Source organism: Geotrypetes seraphini, chromosome 2 (assembly GCF_902459505.1).
Source record: "Geotrypetes seraphini chromosome 2, aGeoSer1.1, whole genome shotgun sequence".
NCBI classification, from domain to species: Eukaryota; Metazoa; Chordata; class Amphibia; order Gymnophiona; family Dermophiidae; genus Geotrypetes; species Geotrypetes seraphini.
This window is the reverse complement of record NC_047085.1, coordinates 289,753,311-289,765,774: the sequence shown is the minus strand read 5'-3', so window position 1 is coordinate 289,765,774 and position 12,464 is coordinate 289,753,311. Positions and strand designations below refer to the sequence as shown.

General features: G+C 42.6%; 1 protein-coding gene across 1 annotated transcript in view; it reads left to right on the top strand.

Moving 5' to 3' along the window:
* The window catches only part of LOC117353636 (sodium-dependent neutral amino acid transporter B(0)AT1-like), a 111,769-nt gene that overhangs the window by 66,448 nt on the left and 32,857 nt on the right, over nucleotides 1–12,464 (top strand). Inside the window, exon 4 of the mRNA XM_033929806.1 lies at nucleotides 872–1,053. Within this exon, the coding sequence (XP_033785697.1) occupies nucleotides 872–1,053 (182 nt within the window). The remainder of the gene's footprint in view (nucleotides 1–871; nucleotides 1,054–12,464) is intronic.

Genomic DNA, 12,464 nt, shown 5'->3' with positions numbered 1-12,464 from the left:
TCGTCTTGAGAAGGGTGTGAGACATGCATAGATGGCACAGTGTTCAGTGCTCTACTAGGAATTTGTTGAACAAGTATGTTTTTAATCCTCCCCTGAATTGCATGAATGACAAAAAAGAGCCAATAATGGGGAGTAGTTCCCAATTGAAGTGAGTTGCTTAATAAGATAGTAATTTTGTCAGGTAAGCTTTTTTAGGTTTTTTCTTGCAGGGATAGGTAGGCGAAATGGAGTTGGAGCGCAGAAGGCGGGTCGGGGTAAACTCAGATACTTCAGTCATGTCGTTTGGTAAGGAGGCCATAGAGAGCCTTGTACATGAAGCAACCCAGTTTGAATAGTGATCGGGCCTTGATCGGGAACCAGTGCAGTTGCTTGTAATAAGGCGCGACGTGGTCAGTTTTTTGTAGGCCAAAGATAAGGTACACAGCTATGTTATATTTCATAGGCGATATGAAATCACAATGAAGGCTGTTGTGTGGAATAGTTGAGAGTATATACGTTTGAAGCAATATGGCCCCTGAGGAAACTGCACAGTGAAACGGTTGGGTAACCATCAGGCAGAAGTTAAGTGCTCTTATTTACATCATAGCCTAAAAATTGCAAATTAATATCAGATATGTATATGCCTAAAAGACCAATGATGAATGCACCATCTCAGTAAGGGCATGAAAGAAATTTGAGGTCTTGTGAAAAAAGTTAGTTATATTTTATAAGTTTGTTTTCTTTATTTATTTATATTCCCAAAAATAGAATAACATTTTGCTGAATCTCTTTCCATTAAAATTTTATTCCTAACATGATCAGCATAGTACTATGACATTTATTAATTGATTGAATATTTCATTGAGTAATTGAATATTTATTATGATTTCAGGCTATGTAACAGAGTGTGCCAAGAGCTCTCCTGTTGATTATTTCTGGTACAGAGAAACATTAAACATTTCCAAAACTATAGATGATTCTGGCAGTCTTCAGTGGTGGCTTGTGCTATCCTTAGCCTGTGCTTGGGCTGTTTTGTATGTGTGCACAATCAGAGGCATCGAAACAACTGGAAAGGTAAGTGTTTAATTGATATGATAGAAAAAGTATTTTAGTATACATTTGCCAGTATGGAAGTTGCGGCAATCCACAATGTAGTAGCAGATACACTGTGAATCAAGTATTACCACCATAAATCACAGAAATTCTTCTTTATTGGTGTGCCCAAAGAGAATAATTTCAATGATTTATAATGGTAATACAGTACTTGGTTCAAACAGTATGGAATTTGTATATTTTACAAGAAACAACAAACACTCATGTAAAGCAATTTTATAATGCATTTTTCAGGTGTGAAGCATGTTTTACACACAAAGAATTTCTCTTATAAAATAGTGTGGTTGTACATATGTGCATAAAAGCACACATGCCGACATGAGCATGCATACTTTTATATGAACTAGGGGCGTACTTTGGATAGAACTGGGTTGGAATTATTATTTTTTTAAATCTTACTATTTATTTATATAAATTTATGAATTTTTTCCAAGCATAAACATCTTGTACGGAAAAGTACTATCAAGACACTTGTAATTTAAATTAACTTTCAATTCTGAAAAGTAATTCACTTAAATTATTAAAGGAAAAGAAAAAATCAACTTCCCTTGATCACACACCAGTCCTCTAAATTAGATTAGATCCAAGATTTAAAGAGTAGCTTAATTAAATTCAAACAATTATAAAGAAGCACATTAACTACTATTGAACAGAGAACTAATTATCAATAGGCGCTGTTGTTACTTCATTCTCAAGGCGTTTCAGTGAGATAAAACGTAAAATAGACCCGTTCCTGAATGAGGAGAATCTACGGGATCCCAGTCAACATGGATTCACCAAGAGTAGGTCCTGTCAATCCAATCTCATTAGCGTCTTTGACTGGGTAACAAGAAAGCTGGACTTGGGAGAATCCCTAGACGTAGTGTACCTAGACTTCAGTAAAGCCTTCGATAGTGTCCCTCACCGTAGGCTGTTGAGCAAGATGAAATCGATGGGGTTGGGAGAAACGCTAACTGCATGGGTCAAGGATTGGCTAAGTGGTAGACTTCAGAGGGTGGTGGTTAACGGTACCCTCTCTAAAACGTCAGAAGTGACAAGTGGAGTACCGCAGGGCTCAGTCTTGAGCCCGCTCTTTTTCAACTTATTCATAGGGGACCTGACTCAGGGGCTTCAAGGTAAAATAACACTATTTGCCGACGACGCCAAACTATGTAACATAGTGAGCGGCTCTGATTTACATGATAGTATGACGCACAGTGGCGTACCAAGGTGGGGGCGGGGGGGGGCGGTCCGCCCCGGGTACCAAGCCCTGAGGGGGTGCTCCCGGTCCGGTCCAGTTACCCCCCCCTGCGCCGGGTGTCGCGTCTGGAAACAGCCTGCAGCAAGATCGCGATGCCAGAGATCTTTGCCTGCTTCGACTGTTTCCTCCGCCACGGTCCTGCCCCTCCTCTGATGTCAGAGGAGGGGCGGGACCGCGGCGGAGGAAACAGCCGAAGCAGGCAAAGATCTCTGGCATCGCGCGATCTTGTTGCAGGCTGTTTCCCCAGGGCAGTAGCGTACCAAGGGGGGCGAGGGGGAGGTCCATCCCGGGTGCCGCCTTAGGGGGGGGTGCACAGCTGGCCCGGTCCCTATCGCGCTCCTACCCTCCCAGCGAAAGCAGCATCGGCGCCATTATCGAAAAAGGTAATGGCGCCAGGCCTTGGAGCACCAAGGCAGACCGCTTCTCCCCCCTCCCAGCCGAAACCCCGCTGACCATCCTATCTCTCTCCCCCCCAAGTGAACCTTTCTGACCCTCCCAGCGAAAGCAGCAAACCTCCCTCCAGTAGCGTCGGCTTTATCCTCCCTCTGCCGCATCACTGATGACGTCATCAGTAACGCGGCAGAGGGAGGAGAAAGCCGCGAAGGAGGTTTGCTGCTCTCGCTGGGAAGGTCGGAAAGGTTCACGGGGGGGGGGGGGAGATAGGAGGGTCAGCGGGGGTTCGGCGGGGAGGGGGGAGAAGCGGACTGCCTCGGTGCTCCATTACCTTCTTCGGGCAGCAGCAGCGTTTACAATTCGCTGCTGTTGCCGGCTTCAGGCCTTGTTCTCTGCCGGGTCCTGCCTACTTCCAGTTTTCATGAAGACAGGACCCGACAGAGAGGAAGGCCTGAAGCGGGCAACATCAGTGAATTGTGAATGCTGCTGCTGCCCGATGAAGTTCAGGACATCAGGACATCGGGGAAGGAGCAGGGAGAAATCGGCTGCTGGCTTGGGGGTGAGGGTAGGGAAAGAATCGTGGAAGTGGAGAAATCGGCACGATGGCTTTGTGCAGGCTAGGGGGAGAGAGAAAGAAAGGAAAAAATAAAGAGGGGGGGGGCCAGGGGGAGAGAGAAAGAAAGGCAGAAAGAAAGAGGGGGACCAAGGGGAGAGAAAGAAAGGCAGAAATAAAGAGGGGGACCAAGGGGAGAGAAAGAAAGGCAGAAATAAAGAGGGGGTCAAGGGGGAGAGAAAGAAAGGCAGAAAGAAAGAGGAGGGCCAGGGGGAGAGAGAAAGAAAGGCAGAAAGAAAGAGGGGGACCAAGGGGAGAGAAAGAAAGGCAGAAATAAAGAGGGGGGTCAAGGGGGAGAGAAAGAAAGGCAGAAAGAAAGAGGGGGGCCAGGAGGAGAGAGAAAGAAAGGCAGAAATAAAGAGGGGAGCCAGGGGGAGAGAGAAAGAAGAAGGATCAGAAGAAGGACCAGAGACTCATGAAATCACCAGACAAAAAAGTAGGAAAAATGATTTTATTTTCAACTTAGTGATCAAAATGTGTCCGTTTTGAAAATTTATATCTGCTGTCTATATTTTGCACTATGGCCCCCTTTTACTAAACCGCAATAGAGTTTTTTAGCGCAGGGAGCCTATGAGCGTCGAGAGCAGCGTGGGGCATTCAGCGCAGCTCCCTACGCTAAAAACCGCTATCGCAGTTTAGTAAAAAGGGAGGGGGAATATTTGTCTATTTTTGTATAGTTGTTACTGAGGTGACATTGCATAAAGTCATCTGCCTTGACCTCTTTGAAAACCCGCGGAATATAAATGATAATTAACATTTTCTCTGCGTACAGCGTGCTTTGTGTTTTTAAAATTTTATTGTTGGTAGATCATTTTGACTTGGCCACAAAGGTAAGGGGGAGGGAGGGAGGGGAACTGCTGAAAGACATCTAATAATCCTTGCAGGCTTGACTGCAGGGAATTATTTTTGTAAAATCATGTTTTGTTATGTGACTGGCATTATCTAGACTTTAATTTCTATGAATGAATAGAATGAAAATGATATAAAATTACTTGCTTGTTTTTATGTGCGTGCGCTGAAGGAAAGTGGAGAGAGAGTGGGCTGAGGATGCTGAAGGGAAATGGGGAAGAGAGTGGGGAGAAGACGCTGATTTATAAATTGACAATTGTACAGAATATTGTTTCTTTTTATACTTTAATATAAACAATTCAAGGCTTGTGTGGATGGAATCAGGTGGTTTGCGGGGATGGGGACCGAGCTTACGGGGATTAGTCCAATAAAATTGTATTTTTTTATATCTCATTATTTGTTTTATTTTTATTTGTTAATTTATAAAGTGGTGATTGTTATGTATCAGTTTTTTCAAATTTACATCTACTGTCTTTATATTTTGCACTGTATTAGAGGACATGTGTTACTGTTTTTTGTGGTGTTGCATTGTATCCAGGGTCTGGTTTCTTGGCGGATCAGTTTAACTTTTGTCTACATATTTCTATTTTTAGTTTGTGATTATTCCATTTTGGGCGAGGGTGTATCTCTGTTCTGTGTGTATGAAAAAGACATAGTTTTCAGTTGGCATTGACTACAGGACCAATTGACTGTGCGGGATCTGGCTTGTTTAGTTTTACAATGTATGTGTTGGTGTTCTAGTGCTCACTGCAGTGTTTAAGATGCAGCCTTTTCCTAGGTACACTCTTGTGGTGCGATATGTAGATTGGTACTAAAAATCATATTTTTCATATAGATGGGGGGGTGTCAAAAAATGATGGGCCCTGGGTGCCACATACCCTAAGTACGCCACTGCCTGCAACTACTCCATATGTACTTCTAATGCCATGACAATTTAGACATAATTTATGTTTTGTTATGTTTGGAATAATGGTTACATATATGAGGTTCAATAAAAGAAAATTTTCACTGCCTGTTTCTATTCTGACCATTTATTCCATTTCATGGTTATTGCAAAAAAAAAAAAAAAAAAAATTTTTTTACATGGGGGGGGGGGTGTCAAAAAATGATGGGCCCCGGGTGCCACATACCCTAGGTACGCCACTGATGACGCATGACCTTTTTTTGTTGGAACGTTGATCATCTACCTGGCAGCTGGCTTCAACACCAAGAAATGCAAGGTCATGCACCTCGGCAGTAGGAATCCGTGCATAACTTATACCTTAAATGGTGAAACCTTAGCTAGGACTGTAACAGAACGAGATTTGTGAGTGATCATCAGTGCAGATATGAAAGCTGCCAATCAAGTGGAGAAAGCTTCATCTAAGGCAAGACAAATGTTAGGTTGTATCCGCAGAAGTTTCGTCAGCCGGAAGTCTGAGGTCATCATGCCGTTATACAGAACCATGGTGAGACCACATCTGGAATACTGTGTGCAATTCTGGAGGCCACATTACCGTAAAGATGTGCTAAGAGCAGAATCAGTTCAGCGGATGGCCACCAGGATGGTCTCGGGGCTCAAGGATCTCTCAAACGAAGAGAGGCTGAACAAGCTGCGGCTCTACTCTCTCGAGGAACGTAGGGAGAGGGGAGACATGATTGAGACATTTAAATACATCTCCGGACGTATCGAGGTGGAAGAAGATATTTTCCTTCTCCAGGGACCCTCAGCCACAAGAGGGCATCCGCTTAAACTCAGGGGTGGGAAATTTCATGGGGACACTAGAAAGTATTTCTTCACCGAAAGAGTGATTGATCATTGGAACAAGCTTCCAATACAGGTAATCGAGGCCAACAGCGTGCCAGATTTTAAGGGTAAATGGGATGCCCATGTGGGATCCTTAAGAGGATGGAGTTAAGGATGGGTCATTAGGAGAGGGATCTCCAGGAGAGCAGACTTAGGGGGGTGGGTCTGTGAAGTGGGCAGACTTGATGGGCTATGGCCCTTATCTGCCGTCATTTTTCTATGTTTCTATGTTTCTAATCTTAACAAATGAGATGGATCTACAAATACATATTTCAAAGAACGATATCTAATGACACAATTACATGGGTATCTTAAAAAGGGAAAAAACCCCAATTTGAGTCACTCCAGGTTTCAGATTTAGGAATTCTCTTCTTCTTTTTTGAGTCTCTCTAGAGACATCTGGGAAAATTTGAATATGGAGACCCAGGAAATCCTTGGATCTATTCTTGAAGTAAAGATTTAGGATCCAGTCCTTATCTGGAGTCAAAGCCACGGTCAGCAAAAAAGTGGCTGATGAAGCCACTTCTCTGTCCGATTGTTCCAATATAGCGGAAATATCCAATGGATATTCCTGAGGTTCCTCAACTTTTTCTCTTTGAAGAATTTGAGATTTAACAGGAAGGTAATAAGCTCTTGTAAGGGGAGATAGAGAATTTTCAGGTATCTTAAGAATCTCCATAAAATATTGTTTTATCATATCTCGAGGGGAAATTGATAGAATCTTAGGAAAGTTGATAATCCGCAAGTTATTAGTCGGAGTATTATTCTCCAAAGCTTCCAATTTTCTCCTCATAATTAAATTATCTTTAACCAGTTGGTCTTGGTTTTGTTTAACAGTTATAAACTCTTTATTTGTTTCCTGCTTTAACAAGGATAGATCTTCTTTTAAAGAGTTAATTTCTTCTTTCTGTACTTTTATTTCTCTATCCAAATTTTTTATTTGAGGATTTAGGGTATTCCCCAAATTCACCACCAAGTCCCAAAGAGCTTCTAATGTGACCTGTGGAGTTTTAACCACTGAAAATAAATGTGTTTGTGTGGTTAGTCTGTTCTTGGAACGTATGAACGTATTTAATTACAGGCATAAGGGTGCTCAAACATAGAGAAACATAATGTAAAGCAAAATAGTCTCTTGAACAAACAAAACAAAGACAATAAATGACTAAAACATAAATGAAGCCGCATGAAGTAAAAGCGTTAAAGAAAAATACTAATAAAACTATAAGCTATACGAACAGGACATGCACAAACTCAGGCACTTATTGTTACAAGAGCACTAATTGAATGAAGGTAAAAAAAACGTGAAAAAACATGAAGAAGGCAAACAAGACGGCCTCTGCAGCATAGTCCCGCCCTTCCTCTGTTATCAGGGGCAGGATCGCGGTACAGGGAACGTGCTGCTGTAGTGATCCTGTAATTAGGTAAAGATAAGACTGGGAGGCCACGGGGGAAGCCAGAGGACGCTGCAAAGAGCGCCTAAGCGCTGCAGCACTTCCTGACTGACACTCCCCCAATGAATCGGCCAGGCCGATTTTTAAAAAAAACAAATCGATTCAAATCGATTCACCTGAAGTGTATGGTAGGGCAGTAGTGCTGCTCGATTTCCGATTCAAATCGATTCACCTGAAGTGAATCGGTGAATCGATTTGAATCGGAAATCGGGCAGCACTACTGCCCAACCATACATGCTCCATAAATTAATTTAATTTAAATAGTACTTTTTCTTAGATACCGTATTTTTCACTCCATAAGACATACTTTTTTTCTACCCAAAAGTGGGTGGAAATCTTGGTGTGTCTTATGAAGCGAAGGTAGAAAATATATAAGGAACAAACACAAGGAATGGGAAGACACATATTATGCTGCTGTATTTCTTTTAAAAGAAAGAAAAGAGACTGTAGAGGGCGAGTAGCAAATACGTAAAGGGTACCCAGCGTCCCTAGACATCTTTAAACAGGAAAGAGTATCTAGTGTTCATAGGCATCTTTGAACAAAAAACATTTAAAGGCAATTTTGAATTTCTCTAAAGAATTCCAGATTGTGGGAGCTGTCACAGAAAATATTGTTGTATGGCGAGTGCCAATTATTTTCAATGAGGGCACAAAAAGAAGATGTTGGTTTGAGGATCTAAGTGTCCTAGATCAGTGTTCTTCAACCTTTTGACACCTATGGTCTGGTGGAAATACCATTGGTTTCTTTTGATTAATTTTCAATAAATCTTGGAACTAACTGTTTTTTCTCCCCGCAAAATTTTATTCAATTATTTTTATCCCATCCTTATGTGTTTCCCATTTTTGTTTCCTACTCTGCTCAATTACATTGTAACTTCTTCCCCTACCTTTCCCTTCGTTTCCAGTTTGTGTAATTATTGTCTGTGTCTTGTCAGTTTTTAACTATTTTAAAATTTCTTTTATTTTGTAATTTTAATTCATGTGTAAATCGCTTTGAATATTGACAAAGCGATTAATCAAATAAACATGAAACTTGAAACTTGAAATAAAATAATTATTTTCTGGACTGGCAGTTGAAGAACACTGGGCTAAGTCGTGCCCATCTCCACCCAATCTCTGCCCCAGACCCCGCCTCCATAATAGTACTAATTGTAGCACCACTTTTTCCATCCATTTTTCATATATACACACATGCAATATAATCGTATTAACAACACATAATGGTTAACCACAAAATTAAAATACACAAAGCACACTGTATGCTTTTCAACATTCATTCCTACCAGAAAACAGATAATCCCATGCAAATGCAGGACCAAAAACTAAAAGTATTAATATTCACAAACGCATCCTAAGATGCATGACTCTGCAAGCAGTACAACCTCCAGAGAAAACAAACAAATGAATTTCTTCCTGAACAGACAGTTAGAACACGCAATTAGGGCAGATGTAAAATCACTAAATAAAAAAACATAAAAGCATTTCCCCTACCATTGTTGTCTCTCTCCCTCCATGTGCCTTGCCTTTTGGCCTGCCCCCCGGTGTTAGCTTCAGGCCAATCCTTGGTGCGATCAACACAGGGTCTTCGAGCCAGCTCCCTAAGTGCTGCATTGCACAAAGCTGTGAGAAGCGGCTCCTCGCGCACGTTCCGTGCCTCATCTGGAAGCCTTCCCTCTGATGTTGCGACGTCAGAGAGAAGGCTTCTGGATCAGGTGCAGGCCATGGGTAGGAGCCTTTTCCCACAGCTTTGTGTACTGCAGCACTCAGCGAGCTGGCCCTAAGACGCCGCATTGATCGTACTGAGGACTGGCGGCTACAGAACAATCTCTTGAGCCCGATGGTGGTGCCGGCCCTGTGGACTGGCAGAAAATTTCTGCAGACCGGCACCGGTCCACGGACCGGCAGTTGAAGAACACTGTTCTAGATGGTTCATGAGGGATAATCAATTTATCTCTAAATGCTGGTTCATTCGTTTATGTGTTTTAAATATTATCAAGGCGAGTTTATATGTTATTCTATGGGAGATAGGGAGCCAGTGTGCCTTTATCAGCAACAGAGTAACGTGGTCGTATTCTTTAGATCCTGTAATAACCTTAATAGCGGTATTTTGAATAAGTTAAAGATGCCGAATATCTTTCTTTAATATACCCTTATATAGAGAATTGCAGTAGTCAATTTCACCATTACACTACCAATTTTCGCCATTACACTACCAACCACCAGTTAATGACTATAGCAGACTATATCTACCTCACAGCATCATTCATCAAACATAATTAGCTGTTATCATTGTGTTTTACCCCTAACCTATATGCTTATGTAATATTCTTCCTGCAACATCTCTGAACTACTCAATATGACAATCTCTACCTCATAAATCGCAAAGGTTCAGCGTTACTCATAAATCCCAGATTAGATTAGATTAATACTAGGCAATCTGAGTTGAATCAGTGGTTTTATACAGTGAAAGGATTAAGATTCTCTATATCCCAGGGACCTTAGTGTACATATTCCAACTCTCTTAGCAACTTAACAAAGAAATCAACAAAATTAAGATGCAGGCTGCAGTCAAGCAATGAGATGGGGGCTATCCAGTCTTTTGCTCTTTGGGTCACATGTTTAGTGAGAGGTTGTATGTGTGTGCTTGGTACAAAGTTAACTCGGAACAATAGCTTTGTTTAAGCCAGATCTGTAGCCCAGTAACTAAGCAGTGGCCTTCCTGAAAACCAATCAGATCTGTATTCGGTTTATTTTTGGATTTTGATCTTAGAGAATGACATGGGGAAATAATTTATCCCTGTCCCCACGAGCTCAGTCTCCATCCCCATGAGCTTGGTCCCCACAACGCGGGGTCGGACATGTCGGTGCCGAAAAGCAGTCTCTGCTGTATCTCTCGATTTTTGAGAGTCCGCTTTTTCAAAGTGGCACAGCGGGTGCAGGTAGAGGCCTGATGTTCCGGACCCAGACAATGAAGGCACCAGTTGTGCGGGTCTGTAAGGGAAATAGGCCGTGCACACCGCTGGCACTTCTTGAACCCGGGCTGGGGGGGCATGAACGTAAAAACGGCTTCTGCCAAATCGAAGGCCGAGGCCTCGATGATGGCAGTAGGCCCCGCCGGGTCAAATCAAGAAACTTGACAAAAACAAGAGAAATTTTTTTTTTTTTTTTTTAAAAGAAAGAAAAACGGAAGGGCAAAAAGAACCCGAAAAAGTTTACGCGAGCGGGAAGGCGAATGAAAAAATATTTCAACAGCCGTTGAAAATGCGACTTCTTAGCTCCGCGGAAACTAAGAAACTCATCAGTCAAGAATATGCTGATCCCATCCACACAAGCCTCAAATAGTTTTATACTGAACCTATTTTATTAAAGTATAAAAAGAAACAATGTTGTGTACAATTGTCATTTTATAAATCAAAGTTCTGGCTGCCAAAGTAGAGAAAGAGATCTTCAGCTGGCAGGTCTTTGTTTATAAATGTTTATCAATACAACTAATATACCACTTTATCTTAAAGCAAAAAAAAAGAAAATAGAATTTTTTTCTACCTTTGTTGTCTGGTTTCTGCTTTCCTCATTCAATTTCTTCCATCCACTGTCTGCCTTCTCTCTGCCTCCTCCATATACTCTGTTAATATGCCTCTCCCATCTCTTCCTCCAACCCCCCCATTAGTCTGGCACCCACCTTCTTCCCTCCACTCCTCCCCCCCATAGTCTGGCATCTCTGACTTCTTCCCTTCCAAATTTCCTTCCCTCCCCAGATGGTTTTTAGCATCTCTCTCCTCCTTTCCTCCCCCCAGATCTGGTATCTGTCTCCCCAATCCAGCATATACCTTTTTTTTCTTTATCCCCTTTCATCCAGTTCTCTTCAGCGTCTGTTCCACTCTCTCTCTTCCCCATTTCCCTTCAGCATCTTCTCCCTCTCTCTCTCTTCCCCATTTTCCTTCAGCATCTTCTCCCCTCTTTCTTCCCCATTTCCCTTCAGCATCTTATTCCCTCTCTCTCTTTCTTCATTTCACTTCAGCATCTGTTCCTCTCCACCCACCCTCTCTCCACCTCCCTTCAGCACTCTTTGTGCAGTCCAGCAGCCCTTCCCTCATGCTCACCACGGTCCGAGCATCTCACTCCCTTGTGACATCAGGGCACTGTGGAGGAGAAGTCAATAAGGTGGAGGATAAGGTCAGTTCCATGCTGCTGCAGGAGTTAAGAGCTACTCTGAAGGAGTTGTAAATGCAGAGTCCCCTCCCTCCGTAGCAATAAAACTCTTTATCGCTCCTGCATCCACAGTAATGAGACTCAAAATTTTATCATTACCACAGCACCCCATCCCCATTTCATTCTGTGCTCTTCAGTTTTAAATATTGATCTTTTCCCCTGTGTTATAGCTTCCTAACTTCCCTCCAAAAATCAGGATACTGCAACAAGGGGTCACACATCTTCCTCTTTCCCTTCTTTTCCTTTAACTTCGTGGCAATTTTTAATTTTCTTTCTAGAAGCAGCCAGAGCCTTGAAGTCACGTGCAGCTGCCAGAAACTCTGACGCAACTTCCTGTTTTTGGTTGCGTCAGAGGAGAATTTTCCAGCAGCCACATGTGACTTCAAGACTCCAGCTGCTTGAAGAAAGAAAATTAAAAATTGCCAAGAAGGTAAGGGGAAGGGAGGGAGGGAGATGCCTGGGTGGCGGTGATCATTAGGAAGGAGGGAGGGGGCTGCTGGACTGCGCAATCGGTGACCGTGCGTGTTCCCTCACTTAACTGCAGAGACAAGGCCATTTACCGCTCCATGGGGTGGTGAATGGCCTTGTCCCTGTACCCATGGCAACCACTTTTTTCCCCCACCGTTTCTGCGGGTAACACCCACCCTGTCATTCTTTATCATGGATCATCAGGCTGACATTCAGACAGGAGTCTGGCAGGTAGGCAGACAAGCTAGGACTGACTCATCTAAATGAGTAAGATGCAGGCAAGTACCAGGAAAATAAAATTCAGACAGATATTCACCAGATGCAGGCTCTAGACAGTGATTCCAGCATTCTGGTTATATTAGC